The 22385-nt window shown below is 32.3% G+C and overlaps 2 protein-coding genes across 9 annotated transcripts; one reads left to right on the plus strand and one right to left on the minus strand.

Moving 5' to 3' along the window:
- The first annotated feature begins 7522 nt into the window (after positions 1–7522).
- LOC114191801 (uncharacterized) lies at positions 7523–10879 on the plus strand. 8 transcript variants are annotated; one of them, XM_085676306.1, is made up of 6 exons: positions 7526–8160; positions 8275–8404; positions 8904–9300; positions 9375–9597; positions 9676–9825; positions 10003–10879. In XM_085676306.1, exons 4-6 carry the CDS (start codon positions 9452–9454, stop codon positions 10100–10102), a joined length of 396 nt encoding a protein of 131 aa, XP_085532432.1. In that variant the 5' UTR covers positions 7526–8160; positions 8275–8404; positions 8904–9300; positions 9375–9451; the 3' UTR covers positions 10103–10879. The 8 variants fall into 8 exon arrangements, 7 of the variants coding, with proteins under 7 accessions (XP_085532438.1, XP_085532432.1, XP_085532433.1 ...); XM_085676307.1 differs by having other exon boundaries at positions 8910–9300; XM_085676310.1 differs by having other exon boundaries at positions 9179–9300.
- Positions 10880–19099: 8220 nt separating this feature from the next.
- On the minus strand, positions 19100–21183 carry LOC146884768 (uncharacterized). Its single transcript, XM_085676021.1, has 6 exons — positions 20642–21183; positions 20372–20522; positions 20074–20276; positions 19665–19667; positions 19485–19580; positions 19100–19244 (listed from the first exon to the last, which is right to left on the minus strand). Exons 1-6 carry the CDS (start codon positions 21181–21183, stop codon positions 19100–19102), a joined length of 1140 nt encoding a protein of 379 aa, XP_085532147.1.
- Positions 21184–22385: the final 1202 nt, after the last annotated feature.

Here is a 22385-nt window from a genome sequence, read left to right on the forward strand (position 1 = left end):
TTACAAAATAGGTTAATAAATCATTTTTAATAAATAATATTAATGAATAAATCAATAAATAATAAATTATATTATGATTACCATTTTTTTATTCTCATCCTGTATTCTTGAAGTGGCTTGTGTGAATCATTGATTTTTTTAAAGAAAAAAAATAATAATACATTAATCAATGACTCATGTTAAAAAAAATTAAGTTATTACATCATTCAAATTACTTTATGAAAATGAATTGCAATTAAAAATGTATCAATAAATCAATAAGAATACAACTTCATTACAAATAGGTTAATAAATCATTTTTAATAAATAATATTAAATGTGAATAAATCAATAAGTAATAAATTATATTATGTCTACAATTTTTTTATTGGTTTAATTACTCGGATGGTACCCACTTTGGTATAAGTGTGTCAATCTGGTACCCGCTTTTAAAAAAATGTTTCAATTAGGTCCCTTTTAGACGGAGTTGACTAACGTCATTAGTCAACAAGCCACGTGTCAATCTATGGTTTTTTTGATTTTTTTTTGATTTTTTTTGATTTTTTTTGATTTTTTTTAATTTTTTTTAATTTTTTTAAAATTTATTGAAAAAATAAAAATAAAAATGCCATGTATCATGTCCCTGTGTGTGACATGTGGCATTGTCAGTGCCATGTGGCACTGCAATGCCACGTGTCAATGTCATTGTGTTGATTTCGATTTAGTCCCCGTATATGTCTTTTGGTTTCAATTTAGTACCTACTTATCTGTATTTGATTCAATCTTGACCTAATTTTTTTTATAATTAAAATTCATTTTTTTTATAAAATTAAAAGTAATTAAGTATAAAAGTTTTACAAAAATTAAGTATTTGATATTTATATTAAAATTTAGTGGTAAAAATCATTTTATTAAGTTATTTTTAATAAAAAAAATTAGTTTAACATTTAGACAAATAAAAATTTTGGTTTAAAATTAGTAAGAGACAATATTATTCTATTTTGGAAAAAAAAATAATTAACAAAACATGATTACTTAATAAAAAAAGTAATTAATAAAGTAATATGTTAAAAAGTCATTTTTAATAAAAAATATTAATAAAACATTTATACAAATAATAAATTTGGTCTGAAATTGAGAGAAATAATATAAATATTAGTACTTAATTTTGTAAAAATATTTATACTTAATTAGTTTTAATCTTATAAAAAACGGATTACAAAAATATTTTACTTATTAAAAAAGTGGGACAAAATTGAATCAAATACACATAAGTAGATACTAAATTGAAACAAAAAGACATATATAGGAACTAAGTCGAAATCAACATAATGACATTTGATAATGACACTGACACGTGACATTGCAATGTCACATGACATTGACAATGTCATGTGTCACACACAAGGACCTGACACATGGCATTTTTAATTTTTTTTCAAAAAATCAAAAAAAAAAACGTAGACTGACACGTGGCACATTGACTAACGGCGTTAGTCAACTCCATCTAAAAGGGACCTAATTGAAACACTTTTTCAAAAGTTGAGATGTATTTGACACTTTTTTAAAAGCGGATATTATATTGACATACCTGTACCAAGGTGGGTATCATCCGAGTAATTAAACCTTTTTTTTATTTTTTTATTTTCATCCTTTATTATTGAAGTAACTTAGTGTGAGTCATTGATTTTTGAAAAAATAAACGATACATTAATCAATAAGTCACAATAAGTCACCTCAACAAATAAAGAATGTGAGTCAAAAGATATGATTAATAGTATATTGTTTCAAATAAAAAAACATTAAATTATAAATAACACAAATAAGTATTTAATATGAGTGTGCCTACTTTTTCTTCTGAAAATACATTAAATAAAGAAAAATAATAAAACAGATTAAAGAACTATATACTATTTAAAAGAGATTATAATTTTTAGAATTAAATTTGATTAATTAAACAACTAATTTTAATTTTTCCGGACAATTTTCTTAAATAAACTGGTCATTCCGTCTGACTTCTTATATTATAATATGTGAACAACAATGTTACCTAATAATCAGCTCTACTCTAAATCACCACTATTAAAAGATAAAATTAAAGAAATTTAAAATAGAGTTTCCGTCTTTCAACTTCTAAGTTTTTTTTAGTGTTGATTTGATTGCCCTTCTTTTATGAGAAAACGTAAGCAATCAATATATATTTACTACGATTTTAACCAGAAAAATAACATTTATTAGTTTTTAACTAATACTTTTATAAAATAATTATTTTTTAATAATATCCTTTTTCTTCTCTAACTTTGTTAAGGAGCAAAATTAAAAACCCCATTTTTATATATACTGTTAATAATTAAAAACTTAATTCAGTACGTTTAATAATATTTTCCCACTAAATTAAAGTTTTTATGTTAATAATTGATTGAAAAAGGCCAAGAATATTAAATTTTATGCAAATTTAATTAGTGCAATCACCAATCTTGTCTGTCTAATTGAACAAAACATGATTTTCTTAAGTTATCGTTGTAATCACCGTCATGCATTTGAAAAAGTCCAAACACTTCTCTGGAATATTGTGGGTATTGCACACCCTTTTCATGCCTTTGAGGCCACAACCACCTAGACCTAGTCATCTAGGGTAGAAAACAAGTGATTTCAGCATGCTCTAGCATACTTTAATTATATTATATTTGTTTATCATTATTTAATTAAATCATATATACACGTCATGTTAGAGGAGTGTGTTTATACTGATAGTTAACTGTTTATTTTATATACGTAGCATTTTATCAAATAAGTTTGCGATAAAACATATTTTTAGTAAGTTGCTTTCATAGATTATACTTAAAAAATTGTTAACGAAAATAATGTTATATTACACGAATTAAATCAATTCTTTATTTGGAGTTTCCAATAAGACATTTAGTACTAATATATTAATTCATATATAGAATACTCTATATTCACTAGTATTATATACAATATATTTACATAATATTGGAATCAAAAGTTTTCAAAGGAATGTGCACAACAAGATTTTGACAATATAGTGTTAGTGTTATAAAATAAAATTGATAGCAGAGCGAAAAGGAAAAAGAAAGGAGAGAGCACAAGAGAGAATGAATCCCTGTTCTGTTTCAATGTTATTAATAGAAAAAAAATTATATTTATACATACAAAATATAATTTTAGAAAGATCTATAATATAAATCAAATAATTAATACAACTATTTAAATATCACGAAGAGTAATCATTCATAGAAATATTATAGCAGCAAATCCTATGAGTAATTGAAGCAATCAAATGAACACCCATTAATTTATATATATAACTGTTCGATAAACTGAAAATTAAAATACCTATTTTTGCAATTATATATTTATTTAATATCCATTAATTTTCACCCCAAATATGCGGAGTAGGGATTTTGTTGGTTATTCAGAATTCTAATTCAGTCACCTGCTTGGGGTCTTTCTTAAATTTTAAAAGGGGTTTCTTCCTATACTTCAAGATTTTTTATGCACTTCCAAAGTTTTCCACTATTTCATTAGTGTTCTCTTACAAAAATAAATGTAGATTAAAGAGTGAATTTGGTAACAACAGTTATGATGTAATTATGAGTGGGTCATTAAACTTATTTAAGGTGATTATTACTGACTCAACACATTCCAAATGACTTCCGGAAGTGGAAGTTGAGATACGGAAGATGATTTTTTTTTTCTTTCAATAATTGATTTTTGAAAATTGAGATCCATAATATGATTTGGAATGTTTAAGATTTGAGCAGGGACTCAAATGCAAAAACAGAAGAGATAAGAAAGGGACCACGTAATAAAATAGAGGCACCAAAGTTTGTTGAAGAAAAAGGACAGCTGTCACAGCAGAGGGGAGTGGTTACGCGAAGAAGTGAGAGAGAAAAAACTACTAATAGACAATTGAGAGATTTCGTATGGAAAGGAATATAGAAGGGTGGGGAGTGACCGCTAGAGGTGTGTGGATTTCTGACGTTTTTTCTGATTTTTCTCTCTCTGTTGTTTCTTTTCCTCTTCTAGAATTCTGTTTATGATTGCTGCAGGTGTCATGACTCTCTCTCAGTCATGACCTACGTTTCATGATGTAACGGCAACAATTCTTTTATCATTGTTTCTTCATTGTTTTTCACCCCTTACAAGCTATACACTTCCGAAAATCGAATTACAAAAGAATAATTTTTTAAGTGACTTTCAAAGTTTAGTTCTGGACGAGGAATTGTTTCATTGACTTCTACAAGTCGAGATTTGGAAGATGATTTTTTCAATTAATTTCTGAGAATAAAGATCCAGAAAAGGAATTTTTTTATTGATTTTGAGAAGTTGAGATCTAGAAGAAGATTTTAAATGTTTGAGATTAGGTCTATACACTTCCAAAGGTCGAGTTTCGAAAGAGGAACTTTTTTAGAGGTTTAGTCTCAAAAGAGGAACTTTTTTGGGTGATTTTGGAAGTTGAGATCTGAAAGAGAAATTTTCTCATTGACTTTCGAAAGTCAAGATTCGAAAGAGAATTTTTTTAAATTGACTTCCAAAAATCAACTTCTAGAAACGAATTTTTAAAACATCATCGCTAGAAGTCGAGTGCTTCATTGGAAGTCCACGTCCGGTACATGCTCCATGATCTTTGAAATTTTGTTTTCCAAAGCACCGTGGCTTTCAGTTTACGAATTTTTTTTGTTCATCATTTCACAAAAATCAAAATCTTAATCCACACTCCTGGTATATCGTTAATGGTTCAAAGCAGCACAAAGAGCACATAAATGTGAAGACAAGAGAAAGAGAATAAGTGAACTTCGCGGGCTTAGTGTGAGGAGGTTTTCTGATGCGTAGATAGAGTTTCATAGTTTTCAAGGGAGTGAGTACTTTTCATTAAATAAGAGAGAAAGTCTGAGTTTTCATTTTTTAAAAGTTTATTGCTGATCAAAATAGTCAAGGGCTAATTTTGAAAATTAAAAATTTCTTGGCGGTGCAAAAGAAACCTCCATTTTAAAATCATGGCAGAAGAAAATGATCACTGGTCTTTGATGTCTCATTTCATGTGTATCATGATTTCCTTTCCGTCAACAAAAGAAATTCTCTTATCCTTAATTCTAAATAACCATAACATGCCATTTTTCTCATTTTAAATTAAAATTTAAAAGAGTAAATAAATGTGCGATTTTATAAGCTGAAAAGGTTGAAATGTCGTATGTTTTCTGTGATCGGATTTTATGGTCCAATCTGATCTTTGTATATAATCAGAAAGATCTAATAAAATACGTAAACCCTTTGTAAGGTTCAAAATCATTTCATCTTTTTTTTAAAAGGCTTAAATACCTTTTTCGTCCTCATTTTCGTAGTGTTTGTTGCGGATGGTCCTCATTTTTATCGAATGTTTAAAATGGTCATCATTTTAACAATTCGTGTTTTATTTGGTCCTTTTTTGTGATACCGTTTAAATAAGTAACAAAGCACTGTACATATGTCACTGTTTGGATTACGTTGCATTGGGGTGTGTTACATATACTGTACAGGTGGCTAATTAACGTTAACTTTTGAATTTGGGGGAAATTTTGTAATTAGGTATTTCGAACTGTGCAACTAGGGCTTGAGTTGGATTGTAGTCGCGCTCTTCATCGTTGGAGGCGATTTCTCCATCTTCGACTTTCTTGAGTTTGGATTTGTAGAGGAAGCGGCTAATACTTGTCATTTGTTCGGTTCATTTCAATTTTCGAGTTCATCATTATCAACGAGGTAAGTGGGTTTAAGGTTTTTTGGGTTGTGTTTGCTCGTGGGTTAGGGTTTTCGTAATTCTATTTTGGGTTTTGTTTGTGTTTAGATTGTTGTGATGTTCTGCATGACTTCTAAATTACTTCCATGATTTTATGTAGTTTGTGTCTATAGGTGGGGTTCGGTGGGGTATTATTTTAGTTGGTTTGTTTGTCGATTGTCGGTGCTGGTGTAATGGTCCCCATTACTTTATTTTTAATTGATTGTAGCAGTGGTCCCCCACTGCGTTAAAGTAGGCTTAATAATACATCTTTTTTGTCCATTTAATTTACTTTAGGGCAATGAATGATGATACGTTCGGTGTTGTTGTCCACCACGGTGGTATTTTCATACAAAATCGTGGGTTGCATTATATGAATGGGAAAAAATCAACGTGGCCATGTGATCCGGATAGGTGGAGTTACTTTGAAGTTGTAAATGCAATTAAGGAGATTGGGTATGTTAACATTAAGGGGATGTGGTATGCTGTCGAAAGAATGTTTCACCTATTGTCAGATGAAAATGGTGCTATAAATATGGTTAATGTTGCTAGGCGTTTTGGTGAGGTTCATTTGTTCGTGGTTCATGGTGTGGAGGAAGCAGAGATAGTATATGGTGTTGATGAAGAAGAGGTAGGTAATAATGTGGATGAAGATAAAATTTTATACCTCTGTGATGCACCAACTCTTGCATAAGAGATTAGGGAAATGGATCTTAAGGTTGGAGAAGATGACGTTCAAGGTGCAAATGAGGTTTATGAAGTGCAGGCTGAGGTTTGTGAAGAACAGGTTCATGGTGAGGTTGGGGAAATGGATGGTGAGGGGGGGCGGAGGAATGGAGGCTGATGTTGATGGTTGTGAGGAAGACCAGGTTGGAGAAATGGATGGTCAGGTGGAAGGAATGGAGGCTGAGGAAGGTGAAGTGGAAGTTCATGTTTGTGAAGTGCAGGTTGAGGTTGCTGAAGAGGCTGTTGAAGTACAGGATGGGGATGAGCGTGCTGAAGTAGAGGCCCATGAAGAGGTTGCTAAAGTAGAGGTTATGGATGAGGGTGCTAAAGTAGAGGCCCATGAAGAGGCTGCTGAAGTAGAGGTTGGGGATGCCAATGGTCTGAATAGGGACAGTGTTGAGGGTCCAAGGCTTGTGGACGTGGATTTGAATGTAGTTAGTGATGTTGAAGTGGAAGGTGATATTGAAGTGGAAGCTATGTCTGAAAGTGATGATTCTAGTAGAGGTAAATTTGAAAATAGAGCACATCATTTAATTGAGTTATCTGATGATGAATGGCATTCAGAAGAATTACTCACACTATAAGAAAATTGTCTATTATCTACGAAAAATTATCTATGAAATATTTTTCGTAGATAATTTCATTTTATCTACGAAAAATGATTGTAGATAAAATTAAAGTTTGTGAGTAACAAAAAAATAAATTACATACAAACATTTCGTAGATAAACATAACATGTTTCGGTAGAAATATTTCATACGAAACTTTGTCTACAAATTTTTGTGTAGAAAATAATTATCATCAAAAAAATAAATAAAAATAATTTTAAAAAAATTACCTACGAAAAAATTTCGTAGGCAAAAATTATATAATTATTTTATTGAAAATATATCTTTTTTAGGTTAGAGTTTAACATTTTCGCCAATTTTTTTCTAACTTTACTTAAGATGACACGGTGTATTGTCTAAACGAACAATAATTATGGAGGTTTTAATTTATTTTTTAAGAGATTTGTGACTTGTTTTATTACTTTTCATTTTGTATTTCCCACCTGATTTTTCACTCTCCCCTAAATCAAAAAACCTAAGCACCACGAAATCAAAACCCTAAGAACTAATCCTTCTCCGCTGCCGCACCTTCCATGCTGAGGGCATCAACACCTGACTCTGGTCCAACCTCTCGTGTCCGCTTTGCTCTCTCTATCGCCGTCGCGGTGGTTGCGAATACGCCGTGTGCTACGACATCTTCCGCCTCAAATAGCAATATCAACCGCTGTAATGCCAAAGGCGTTGACGCCATCACAGGTTGCGGCGATTCACGGTCCCAATATGAGGTTGCGTTCAACCATGTCCACTAGAGGAGCTAGGACGATATAAAGGAGTCGACAAATGACGTTGTTTCGAAGCCCTAGAAGGTTCTTCAGTGGTGGCGGGATGTTGACTTCCATTCCTTGAAGATTCAGGCCGCCGCTTCTTCCCAATCCAACACTCACCCCCAACTGAGAAGGGTTCCAGTTGAGTGTTTTTTGTGAGTGAGCTTGCCGATTGCAAAACTCGTCATTCAAATCGAAACTGCCAAACGACGAACTTGTGTCCAACAAAGGTTAAGGTGCAAGGAGACAATGACGTCAACCCCACCAAACATCTCTGGGTTGGTGCAATTGCTGCTATGATGTCTAGGTATTCTCTTCACATAGTCCATTATTCTCTTTGATTTGTGCCTTTTACAGGAGTCTTGAAGTCCTTGATTTCTATTCTCATCAATTGACTTTCGGATTTTTATTTTACTTTCAGAGGTTTTAATTACTTTGGTTTACGTGGTTCGGGTCCTTGTATTGATCTTTTAGTAGGCCCTGTTGTAGGGGGGACTTCAATTTTGTGTACCTACCCGTTGGATCTTGCTCGTACCAAACTTGCCTACCAGGTAGTTATTTGATTCAGAGCAATATGTTCAACTTGATTTGGATAAGTTCCATAGGATAGTTACTTGCATGAGTTTAACAATAGAAAATGTCTAAGATCTGTCTTTTGGTATATGGTTTTAGGTAATTTGGCTTAGTTTTCTCTCAATTATTTTACATGATAGATATGCAAACTAAAAACTATTGGAATAAAAATGAAAATGAATTTGGAGCAAGAGGAAGTCAAAATCATATGCATGATAAGTTACCATTGATTGACGAATACTATATGAGAAATTTTTTGACGAATATTTTTGTAGATAATTATGGACGCTTCGATTTCGTAGATAATGGTCGTAAGTAAATTATCTACGAAACATATTTTCGTAGATAAAGTTACCTACCAGCGTAATACCTACGAAATTTGCTTCGTAGATAAGTTGTAGATAAATGCAAATTACCTATGAAAAATGTTGATTACCTACGAAATATTGGCATAGATAATAACAATATTTCTTGTAGTGTTAGTGGGTCAGATAGCGAGAGTGAATCAGCTGGGGATGAAGAAAACAATGATGAAAGGACAAGATGTGGTCCATTCCAAACATTTGTAATGCCAAAAAGTATGGCAGATTACAATTGGGAAGTAGGAACTGTTATTCTAGACCCATGTAAAGATTCCTTTGTCTCTTGTAGACCCATCATAGGCCTGGATGATTGTTTTTTAAAAGGAAAATACGAAGGTGAGTTGTTGAGTGTTGTGGATAGAGATTCTAATGATCAGTTACTGCCCTTAGCGTATGCTGTTGTGGAAGTTGAAAACAAAGAAACTTGGACATGATTTTTGGAATTGCTTATTGGTGATCTTGGAGGTATTGACGTGTGTGGGACAATGACCTTTATGTCTGACCAACAAAAGGTATGCTTAATTTATGTTTAATTTATTAATTTTTGTTTACTGTTGTAAATATTAATAATGTAATCATTGCACAGGGATTAGTGTCTGCCATTCAGGACCTATTACCCACTGCTGAGCACAGGTTTTGCATGAGACATCTATATGCAAATTTATGAAAAAGATTCACTGGCCAAAAAATAAAGATACTCATGTGGAAAGTGCTAGGAGCACACACGCAGCATTTTTGGAAAGAGTGATGTTAACAATTAAAGAGCTCAATATTGATGCTTACAGATACCGTATTGCTATACCTCCAAGGTATCTCTATCTCTATAATATTTTTGTACAAATACTTGATTCATGTGCATACCAATATTGATGCTATTATTGATGTAGGTTCTGGTCCAAATCTAGATTTAGTGGTCGAGCCATATGCGACACAATTGTCAACAATATGAGTGAAGCATTTAATAGTGTCATAGTGGATGCTAGAGGCAAACCCATAATCACCATGCTTGAGGAAATCAGAGTTTATTTAATGGAAAGGTAGGCTACTAAGAGAAAAAATGTTACAACTTTTGAAGGAAACATCTGCCCCAAGGTCCTTGACAAACTACATAAGGAAAAGGAGTTAACCAAATATTGGATCCCAAGGTTAGGTTTTTGTCTTTTTTTAACACAATCAACTTATTCGTGTACTGATATTTGTAATGATATTTGCAGCTGGTTAGAGGAAAAGCTATTTGAAGTGAGGCACATATACATGGTTGGAGATACGTACACAGTCAATGTGGATGCTCAACATTGCAGCTGCAGGAAATGACTTCTAACTACTATCCCTTGCTGTCATGCTATTGCAGTAATGAATTTCATCAATGTCAATGCTGAGGACTTCATACCAATCTGGTTCAGGAGATCCACCTACGAAGAAATATATCAATCCATCATCTTTCCAGTCAATCGTGAAGTCTTATGGGAAAGAACTCCCTACCCTGACGTCCATTCACCACATAAGAGAATCTTACCAGGAAGACCCAAGAAAAAAAGAAGGTTGGAAGAATGGGAGTTGAGAAAGGATAACACACAAATCAGCAAAGGAAGTCACAGAAAAAATGTAGCATATGTTGTCAGATTGGCCATAACAGGAACAATTGCCCAGATAAGCCTATGGATGAGCAGACTGCACCACCTACTGAAACTGCACTAGATGCCCAAACTGAACCACATGTTGACCATGCTAACCTTGCTGAGGGAACTGCAACACCTGTTGAGACTGCACCAGATGCCCAACCTGCTGAGAATGCATCAACTGCTGAAACTCCAACAATTCAACCACCAAGGAATGAAGTGGAGAGTCAAGCAGCACCACTACCAGCACTAGACGAACCATCTCAGCAGTTTAGGATGAAATTACAGATTAGGAGGAGGCCATGATAGCAGCTACAAACGTCTTAGTTATTTTTTGGAATTTCTGATATAGTTGGAATATGATTTTTTTTGATGGTTTGTTGGCCTAGTTGGAATATGATTTTTTTTTGCCCAAATGGTTTTTGAGCCATTTATTAAATTTAAGAAATTCAAATTTATTTTTCTATCAAAATTTAATTTTGAGTTGGACTAGTACTTCAAATTTTGACATTTGGTAGAAAATCCAAATGGAATTGGGTGAGGTGGGTATCCTAAATTGAATTGATCGAGTGTGGTTCAAAATTTTTATTCTTAGTAAAATTTACATGCATATGCAAAGTTGTCGTCTTGAAATGAAATGTTTGATGAAGCTTTTTAAATCGATCACATGTAACACATGTGTTTCCAATTTTATAAGTCCTATAACTTGAGTTGATTCCAATTTTGGAAGATAACCATGTAGAATGTAAAAAAAGCATCAATGGATGTGGCAAAATATTTAAAATTGAACTATGTGGGTAGCTGTCAGAATGTTGTCGGAAAAGTCACTAAAGTTGTGGCTGTGGTTGAGAAACCTTGAAAAATAAGAGACTTATTATACATAATTAGAGGATATTCTCTCGTCTAAATCAAAGATTATAGGCCTATATAATTCTATTATTCAAGTAAATATTGTATTCTGATTCTAAAGTTTTTTGTACGTGGATCTGATTCATGTAAAATTACCTTATGTCTTTGCAAATCTTTTTGATGAGGGAACAATGTGCTTTGAATTGAACGTTCTTTGCCATTATATTGCAGAAATCTTTATAGTTAAAGGTGATTCAGCTGGAGGAAGTGCTAAGCAACGACATGACAGGCGCTTCTAGGTAAAATATACATGTTTCCATTGAAAGAAGAGAATTGGAGGAATATTAATGAACTTCTCGTATTTGATTATTCCACTACTTTATTAATCACTTATTCATTCAATGCACATACACCATATAGCTATTTAGTTGTTTCATTTTCATTCTTTTAAAATAAAGGCTTCACAAACTCATATAGCTAAAATAATTTTGTTTTGTAAGATTTTCCCTTGCTTTGTTTAATTTATGTCTAGTTTAATATGTTTACCGTGGATACGGTATATTATCTATGTGATGTATTTAAAAGTAAATTTCAGTTGCTTTTGAATCTTACTACTGCATTCAAATTATGATTCATGATTCAAAAATTTGCTTGGTGATTTATAACTGAAATCTCAATTTGATAACCTTGCCTAAAAGATTGAGTTCTTAGGCAGTGACAGATGAACACACTCATTGGTTTTGTTGTTGTCATTAAAGCTTTATGTTACCTTTTGAGTATAAGAAAACATTATAACTAAGGTATGTTGTGATGAGTGGAAATATAAAATTGAGAATGTGGTTTTCATACTATTAATGCTTATTTTTCTACTTCTTGTATCTAATCACTTGAATTCTGTTTACTGACATGTGGAGTACTTTGTTAGATTGGACATTGTGTATAAAGAATTATTTGGAGTTATGTAAGTGCATCTATTTATCAGAGCATATTTGATGCAAGCCATTCTCCCTCTGAAGGGTAAAATTCTTAATATTTAAAGGAGGGATGAAGCAGCAAGGTACAAAATGAAGAGATCCAAAATTTAATTTTCGGGCTTTGTCTTGGTGTGAAGGTTAAAATACTTCTTGTTTCATTAATTTGCTATTAATGACCGAGTTAAAGCACACAAATAAACTGATAAAAAAACACAAATGAATAATTAGTGAAAGTTCTGAAAAACAGGCCACAGTTAACTGTAAATAAATTATAGAATATTACTAAATTGAGATATCTTCAATTGCTATATTGTAAGTTTTTGTCTTTGTCATTTTCTTCTTAATTCTATTGAAATAGAAGTAATTTGATATTTGATCTAGAGTCTAGTGGAAAAGTAACTTGCATGAAGTTCAAATTTCAAAAAGTAAATCCAATCTTTAAATTGCTGAGATTTCCAAAGGCCAACAAAAGAACCAAGTTAACATCAATTAATGTGATTTTATTAAAAGTGAATTTAGAGTAACTTGGTAGAAGTTTTGTGCACTGTTGTCTTGGTATTATCTCAACCTTTTTGAGTTGCTGGATATATTCAATCACTCTTTTCATTGCAGCTGGATGTTGTTGTCTACGGGAAATTAGTATTTAAATTTTGTAACTTGAGGACAATTGAAGTTGTGATATGAAATTCAACGTGATCATGATGGATTTCGAATGCTCAAAAGAAGATGTGGTGGTAATGTCATCAACAACCTAACACTCATTGCTTGCTACAAAAGATGGGATTTTAAATGTTCACCAGTTATCAACTATTAAAGTTGAGAGAGATTGAGATCTCAAAATTGACTTAGCTTTGGTTTCTTGTTTATCAGCTATTATAACTGGTTGTGAATGATATAGAATGCTCTTGCTGTCTACGTAGAAATCATCTATCTAGATGTAAGACACAAATATTCTATTTAAAGTAGAATTTGTCACTTCATCTATCTAGCTTTCGTGGAGAAAATTGTTCTATACATCCCTTAGTCATTGAACGAACAAGGCTTGGGAGTTTTTCACGTTGTTTGTTTAACTTTTTTAATCAATTTTGATAGGTTTGGCATGGTGTATAAGAGACTAAATAAATAAGGAGAGTGTGGGCTGTAAAGTAATAAAGATTTTCAACATATAGTCTTGTATTTCAGATCTTAATATGTAGTTCCATCAAAATCAAACTAAACATAAATCACAAAACCGCTCAATATTTCGTTAAAGAAATGGCTAGTGTGGTTGACCATTTTGCATATTTGTGACTTATGTTGCTTATTTAGATAAAAGAAGTTATGCATAATGCAGTATACAAGTGTTTCCATGCAGCACTTATGCGTCTTTTTTTAAATGTTTTATTTCATTTGCAAAGCTATTTGCTTGAAATGAATGTGAAAGTTGTACTAACAAACTAATGAGCTAATGTTGTATATTATGAAGCTTAATGAGTGTAATATTAGTCATATTAAGTTGAGTCGGTCCATATTGAAATTCGACCAAGTTGGCCTTTTGAATTCGAATGAGTAAGACCCATGAGAAATTTGGTTGACTACAACCGAATCGAAGTCAGCCAAAATTTGGCCGAATTTGAACGAATCAATTTCGGCTAAAATTTAACTGGCTTAGTCAGTGATGATTAGCATTATCCTATTTTTATTTTATTTATTTATTTATCTTTTATTTGTATTTGTATTATTTATTTTTAGATAATTAAGGTTTTATTTTATAAAATTGAAAAAGACAAGTATTTGGTTTACAAAATTTTATATTTTTCAAAAGTAGAAAGATCAAAGAAATTAAGAAGATTATCAATAAAATTATTAAAGTTATCAGCAAAAAAAGATATGGATAATGTTGGTTACTCTAGTACAAGATCAACTAGAAAGTTGAAGGCCAAGTCCAATTTGAGTCACTCGTTTAACGAATTGTGTCTAACTCGCCCAACGAGTAAAGTCGCCAACGAGATGTGAGTTTCGAAATATCTATAAATAAGGGCCTTGGTAGAGGTAAAAGAGAACACGTCTTTTGGGGAACCTTGCTTTTAGGGGAAAGAGAGAAAAATATTTTTTTTTTGGGAAAAAGACACTTGACCTAAAAGAAGGAAGATAAAGGCACATTCTGAAGGCTGAGGGTACTCATCTTTATTCTTATTCTAGTATTCATAATGTTAAGGAGTAGGATAGAACAACTAATAAATTTTGCATACTAGAAATAGATATGAAATGGTTAGTCATTCATTACATCAGAATCTTGATCTTAATACAAACGTATATCTTTCTATGTTAACTTGATGAGTTATCACTGCATGTCATTTTAGTATTTTAAAATTGTATAACTTTTAATTTTATAATTTATGATTATATAATTTAATATTTTATAATTTATGAATTTTTTATTCTATAAATGTACAAACTTATTATAATAATAATAATAATAATAATTACAATTACATTACGACAAATGTTAATAATAATAATAAAAATAAAAAATAGTATTAACTCTAATAAAAATTGATAACAATTATACATATAATAACATTAATACAAAAAATTATTAAAATAATAAAAACGATAATATTAATAATGATAATGATAATATAAATAATAATAATAATAATAAAAATAATATAATAATAATAAGAATAATAATATTATTAAAAAAACAACTATAATAAAAAAAATAATATTATAATAATAAAAATAATATAACAATAATCATTATAATAAAAATTAATAGAAGCATTGGGGTAAAGTTGACAAAATGGAAGATGAGCAGGATTTGTTTAAAGTTGACAAAATGCTTTGGTGTAAAGTTGAAGCAGAAACAGGAAAAGTAGAATCTGAAGCATTGGGATTTTTTAATTTATTAGAGCTTTAACCTTTTTTTTTTTGTGAGTGAATTCTTTGATGTCTTATTTAATTTGTTTGGAACTGTTTAATACTTATTTGAAGATGAACAGGATTTGTTTGCAAGATGAGAAAAAATAATAATAAAAAAATTAATAGAAGTAATAATAATATAATAATAAATAACAAAGACTTCAAATTAATACTAAATACATACATTTTCTTCCTCGTAATAAAATGTTCCTCGTAATAAAATGATAAGTCTTTTCACCTCTCTCTCGATCCAACTCCAACTCTAGCTTACCTTACCTTTAAGGGTGGCAAACAAAACAGGTTGGGTCCAATGGGTCAGTCCATCAACCCGTGTTAAAAAAAACGGGTTGATTTGAAAATTTCAACCTGTCAGTCCGTTCTGTCTCGTTCCGTCCAGTCTGTCAACTTGACGGGTCAAAGTACGGGCCAACTCGTCTTGTCCTGTTGGCCCGTTTTAAAAAAATAAAATAAAATAAAAATAATTAAAAGGATTAATTTTTTATATTATATATTTTAAATGTATAAATATATAATAGTATTGTAATTTAAATCATTAACACCTACAAATTAAATTTGAATTATTAGTTATAATCGAATAACTTAATATGTAAATTTAATAATTATTTTGACATATTTAATTAAAAACATTAACCAATCAATTAAAAATTTAAAAAATATTTTATTTGATTAAATATGACTTTAATAATAATTTATATGTATATATAAACAAATTCACAAAATAAAACAATTTAAAAAATTTGAGAACAAATTAAAAAACTTAAAAAAAATAAAAAAATTGGACGGGCCAACCCGTCCTGGCCAGTTAGCCTGTCCTATACGGGACGTGTTGTGATTATTGGTCCGTTTCTGTTTGACGGGCCAGCCCGGCCTGGCCCGTTTTTAACGTGCCACATACGGTCCGAGCTGACACGTTTTGCCACCCCTACTTACCCCGATACATAATCCATAATCATGACCCAACTACTCATTTTTGTCCTCAATAGGTTTAATGTGTGTTTTTACTTATATATTCGTTATGCAAATCACTTTCACCAAATGTGGGACTTTAAACTCATATCAAATGATAATAATCTCCATGCAAATTACTTTCACCCGATGTGAGACTTCAAACTCTTATCGAATGATAACAATCTCCTCGTCGTGAGATTGATGTGTCATTTTAAGTATATACTAGTTATCTCAATCACTTACACCTGATGTGAGACTTTAAACTCATATTGAATGATAACAATCTCCTCCCTATGAGATTTGATGTGCTATTTTACTTATATACTTGTTAGCTTAATCACTTTCATCCATTATGGGAGTTCAAACTTATATTAACTCATTCAACTTATTTAGTAGTCACAACAACAAGAACAACAAGAATAACAACAACAATAATAATAATAATAAGACTTAATTATGTTTTAAGTCCCTAATAATAATTTAAAAACTTTCAATTGAGTCCTTGATAAATTTTTATGGTCTATTGAGTACTCAATAAATCGACAACCACTAACACAAAATAGACATTTTATGTCTACGATATTACGTCTGACCCACTAGAATCAGACATAAAAAATGATTGGTGTTAAACTTGTAAATAAGTTATTAATTGCTTACGTATGGCGCCCTAGAGTCAGATGTAAAACTTGTTTTTACGTCTCATTGCACACGTCGCACGTAAATTTACGTTTGATGCCCTATAGTCAGACCTAAATTTACGTCTTATTTGTCCCATCAAACGTAAATTTACGTTTGATCAGTCCCATTGCGCGGGAAAATAATTTTCTGGTTTTCGCGACTGCACCTGTGGACGATCGTGTGATTGATTGTTACGAGGTTTGTTTCTCCTTTGATTTCATTTTGGTGCGCCTCCATTTACGTTGAAACCCCCAATTTTTTGCAATTTTTCGCAAATGCAACGACGACGGTTTGGTCGAAGTGCAGCGGTAGAGGACAAGGGTTGGTGACGTCATAGAGGGTGTTTGTTCCTGATGCAGCTGGCACGTGACACGACGGGACTTCTTGCAAGAGTAGTGTCTACTTCAACCATTATCTATAGTGTGGTGTGCAACATGTGAAGAAGAAGAAGAAAGAGAACATGAAGGAGGAGAGAGAGACAAATGTGAAGGAGAAGATGAAGAAATTTAGTGCAGATCTGAAAAATAAAAATTATGTCTGTTACTTTTGTAACATACGTAAATTTACGTCTATTATAAATGAAACAAACGTAAATTTACATCTCCCCGATATTACGTTTGACCTACCACAAACATAAAAAGCCTAAAATAACATACATAAAAAGTCCTTTTTATGTTAGTGATCTATATTTTTCAATTGAGTTCCCCTATTAACCTTTTCTAATTATTATGTGATATGCTTGTGAAGAGATTGATGTAATTATTATCTTTTGTGAAATAGTTATTTGTAAAAAATAATTATACATGTTACTATTATTATTATATTTATTCTTACAAAATACATACATATAAAATATATATATATATATATATATATATATATATATATTATTATATTTATTCTAAAAAAATATTAATATATATATTATTTAATTATAAAAATATTAAAATAATTACATAAAAATTATAATAGTTATACTAAACATTAAAGTTTTTGAAATTAACGTTGATACGAATTATTAAAATTATGCTCAAATAACATTAACTTCAACATTTGCATCCAATTGTGAGAATCTATGAACCCTTAACTATTTTCTTTTATGTTTAAGGCTTAAATACATTTTTCGTCCTCATTTTCGTAGTGTTTGTTGCGGATGGTCCTCATTTTTACCGAATATTTAAAATGGTCATCATTTTCGCAATTCGTGTTTAATTTGGTCTTTTTCTGTGACGCCGTTTAAATCAGTAATGAAGCACTGTACAGGTAACACTGTTTGTATTACGTTGCACTGAGGTGTGTTATGTGTATTGTACAAGTGTGGTAATTAGATATTTGGGGATAAATAGGTGAGCTAGGATTTTGGTAAGGAATGCTTGGGCAGTTTGTGAGTTTTGACAAATGGATTAACCTCGATTTGTAGCTGCGGAGAGATGGCAGCTTTGAGGATGGCAAGAACTTCAAAGAATATTGGTAGAAAATTTTGGGGTTCTCCCAATTACGAGGTGAGATTAAGTGTACAATCTGTTTTTATTTTTGTGTTAATAATAAGTTGGTTTTAATTTTTGGTTTATTGATTTACAAAGTGGTAATTCCAATAATGTGTACTACAATTTTTTCAAATGGTGGTGTGAAGATGTTGATGAAAAGGATGTCATCATCATGACACAAAGGAGGCAGATTAATGATTTGGAGAAGTCATTGAAGGTTGCTGAGAAGAGGCTGCAATTAGTAATAGGGTTCACTTGTGTTGTTATTGTATTTTTTGTATCGTTGTTGTGTGTAATCTTTTAAAGTCCAATCTGTTTTGTATTATTGTTAAATGAAGAAATGAATTAGTTTGATTATGTTGATATTAGTCTCAACCTATTCAAAATGACATCTTAATCTGAGCATTGAAGTAAGTGATATTGATTTAAGCTTGGAAAAAATTAAATTGATGTAAGTCTGGAAGAAGTTAAATTCATAACATTAATTCATCCTCATCAAAATGCAGCACATCAATGTTTGGCAAAAGTGAAATTGAACGAAGTTTAAGGAAAGTTAAAATACATATAATTGCCTACATGGCCTCCTCCAAAAATACAGTACATCAATAATGAATTCTACATTAGAAATTCCAAAAAATAACTAAGACGTTTGTAGCTGCTATCATGGTCCCCTTCTAATCTGTAATTTCATCCTAAATTGCTGAGATGGTTCGTTGGTGCTGGTAGTGGTGGTGTTTGACTCTCCACTTCATTCCTTGGTGGTTCAGTTGTTGGAGTTTCAGCAGTTGGAGCATTCTCAACAGTTTCAGCAGTTGGTGCATTCTTAACAATTTAGGCATCTGGTGCAATCTCAGTAGGTGTTGTAGTTCCCTCAGCAGGGTTAGCATGGTCAGTATGTGGTTCAGTTTGGGCATCTGGTACAGTTTCAACAGGTGGTGCAATCTGCTCATCCACAGGCTTATTTGGGCAATTGTTCCTATTATGGCCAATCTGACGGCATATGCTACATTTTTTTCTATGACCTCCTTTGTTAATTTGTGTGTTATCCTTTCTCAACTCCCACTCTTCCAACCTTCTTTTTTTCTTACGTCTTCCTAGTAAGATCCTCTTATGTGGTGGATGGACGTCAGGGTAGGGAATTCTTTCCCATAAGACTTCACCATTGACTGGAAAAATGATGGATTGATATATTTCTTCGTAGGTTGATCTCCTGAACCAGATTGGTATGAAGTCCTCAGCATTGACATTGATGAAATTCATTGCTGCAATAGCATGGCAACAAGGGATAACAGTCAGAAGCCATTTCCTGCAGCTACAATGTTGAGCATCCACATTCACTGTATACTTATCTCCAACCATGGATATGTGTCTCACTTCAAATAGCTTTTCTCCTTACCAGCTGCAAATATCATTACAAATATCAATACACGAATAAGTTGATTGTGTTAAAAAAAGACAAAAACATAACCTTGGGATCCAATATTTGGTTAACTCCTTTCCCTTATGTAGTTTGTCAAGGAGCTTGGGGCAGATGTTTCCTTCAAAAGTTGTAACCTTTTTTTCTCTTGGTGGCCCACCTTTTCATTAAATAAACTCTAATTTCCTCGAGCATGGTAATTATGGGTTTGCCTCTAGCATCCACTATGACATTATTAAATGCTTCACTCATATTGTTGACAATTGTGTTGCATATGGCTCAACCACTAAATCTAGATTTGGACCAGAACATGCATGAATAATAGCGTCAATATTGATATGCACATGAATCAAATATTTGTACAGAAATATTATTGAGATAAAGATACCTGGGAGGTATAACAATAAGGTATCTGTAAGCATCAATATTAAGCTCTGTAAATGTTAACATCACTCTTTCCCAAGCTAATGGGTGTGTGCTCCTAGCAACCTTCCACATGAGTATCTTTAATTTTTGGCCAGAGAATCTTTTTCTGAAATTTGCATACAGATGCCTCATGCAAAACCTCTGCTCAGCAGTGGGTAATAGGTCCTGAATGACAAACACTAATCCCCGTGCAATGATTAGATTATTAGTATTTACAAAAATAAACAAAAATTGATAAATTGAACATAAATTAAACATACCTTTTGTTGGTCAGAGATAAAGGTCATTGTCCCACACACGTCAATACCTCTAAGATCACCAATAAGCAATTCCAAGAACCATGTCCAAGTTTCTTTGTTTTCGACTTCCACAACAGCATACGCTAAGGGTAGTAACTGATCATTAGCATCTCTACCACAACACTCAATAACTCACCTTCATATTTTTCTTTTAAAAAACAACCATTCAAACCTATAATGGGTCTACAAGAGACAAAGGAATCTTTACATGCTTTTAAACAAGAGTAAAACCTCTGAAAAATTCTTTCATCATTATCATTTTCCACTTTGATTTTTATAGTTGATCCAGGATTACATTTTAGTAATTCATGTGCATAGTCGTAGATGCTTTTATATTGCTCTTTAAATGACCCATCTATTATATCTGCAGCCATTACCCTTGCTTTACGAGTTGTTGATATTGGCACATGTGTATTCCATTTTCTTAAAGCCCTTTGTCTTACGTAATTTATCTTTAGCTTTGGATTTTCTATTAGAGTTCGGTCCAAGGTTTCGCTATGAATGAACATAGGAACAAGAATGAACTCCCTGCTACAAGAATGAACATCAAGTAGTTTCCTTAATTGCCAAATCTTACAGCTAGGAACATAGGAACAATATGCGGACCATTGACATTTATTTTGTGCTCCCAAACAACCAACCCTAACTCGCTTACTATCATTTTTCAAGAATTTCAGATTTCTCCTTGCATGAATAGCATAAGTCCTAATGACATCCTTAAAGTGGTTGTTGTATAGAAAAACAGTTCCTACTTCCCATTTGTAATCTGCCATACTTTTTGGCATTACAAATGTCTGGAATGGACCACATCCTGTCCTTTCATCATTGTTTTCTTCATCCCAGCTATTTCACTCTCGCTATCTGGCTCACTGAGTAATTCTTCTGAATGTCATTCATCATCAGATAACTCAGTTAAATGACGTGCTCTATTTTCAAATTTACCTCTACTAGAATCATCACTTTCAAACATAGCTTCCACTTCAATATCACCTTCCACTTCAACATCACTAACTACATTCAAATCCACGCCCACAAGCCCTGGACCCTTAACACTGTCCCTATTCAGACCACTGGCATCCCCAACCTCTACTTCAACAGCCTCTTCATGGGCCTCTACTTCAGCACCCTTATCCCCAACCTCTACTTCAGCAACCTCTTCATGGGCCTCTACTTTAGCACCCTCATCCCCAACCTCTACTTCAACAGCCTCTTCATGGGTCGCTACTTCAACATCTTCATCCCCAACCTCTACTTCAACAGTCTCTTCAGCAGCCTCAACCTGCACTTCACAAACATGAACATCCACTTCACTTTCCTCAACCTCCATTCCTTCTACCTGACCATCCATTTCTCCAACCTGGTCCTCCTCACAACCATCAGCCTCCATTCCTCCCCCCTCACCATCCATTTCCCCAACCTCACCATGAACCTACTCTTCACAAACCTCAACATACATGTCATAAACCTCATCTGCACCCTGAACTTCATCTTCTCTAACCTTAGGATCCATTTCCCCAACCTCTTCAGCAAGAGTTGGTGCATCACAGAGGTATAAAATTTTATCTTCATCAATATTATTACCTACCTCTTCTTCATCAACACCATCTACTGTCTCTGCTTCATCCACACCATGAACCACGAACAAATGAACCTCACCATAATGCCTAGCAACATTAACCATATTTATAGCACCATTGTCATCTAACAATATGTGAAACATTCTTTCGACAGCATACCACATCCCCTTAATGTTAACATACCCAATCTCCTTAATTGCATTTACAACTTCAAAGTAACTCCACCTATCCAGATCGCATGACCATGTTGATTTTTCCCCATTCATATAATGCAACCCACGATTTTGTACGAAAATACCATCGTGGTGGACAACAAGATCGAACCTATCATCACTCATTGCCCTAGAGTAAATTAAATAGACAAAAAAGATGTATTATTAAGCCTACTTTAACGTAAT

Source organism: Vigna unguiculata, chromosome 7 (genome assembly GCF_037176805.1).
Source record: "Vigna unguiculata cultivar grain cowpea cultivar isolate G323 ecotype 2 chromosome 7, ASM3717680v1, whole genome shotgun sequence".
NCBI lineage: Eukaryota > Viridiplantae > Streptophyta > Magnoliopsida > Fabales > Fabaceae > Vigna > Vigna unguiculata.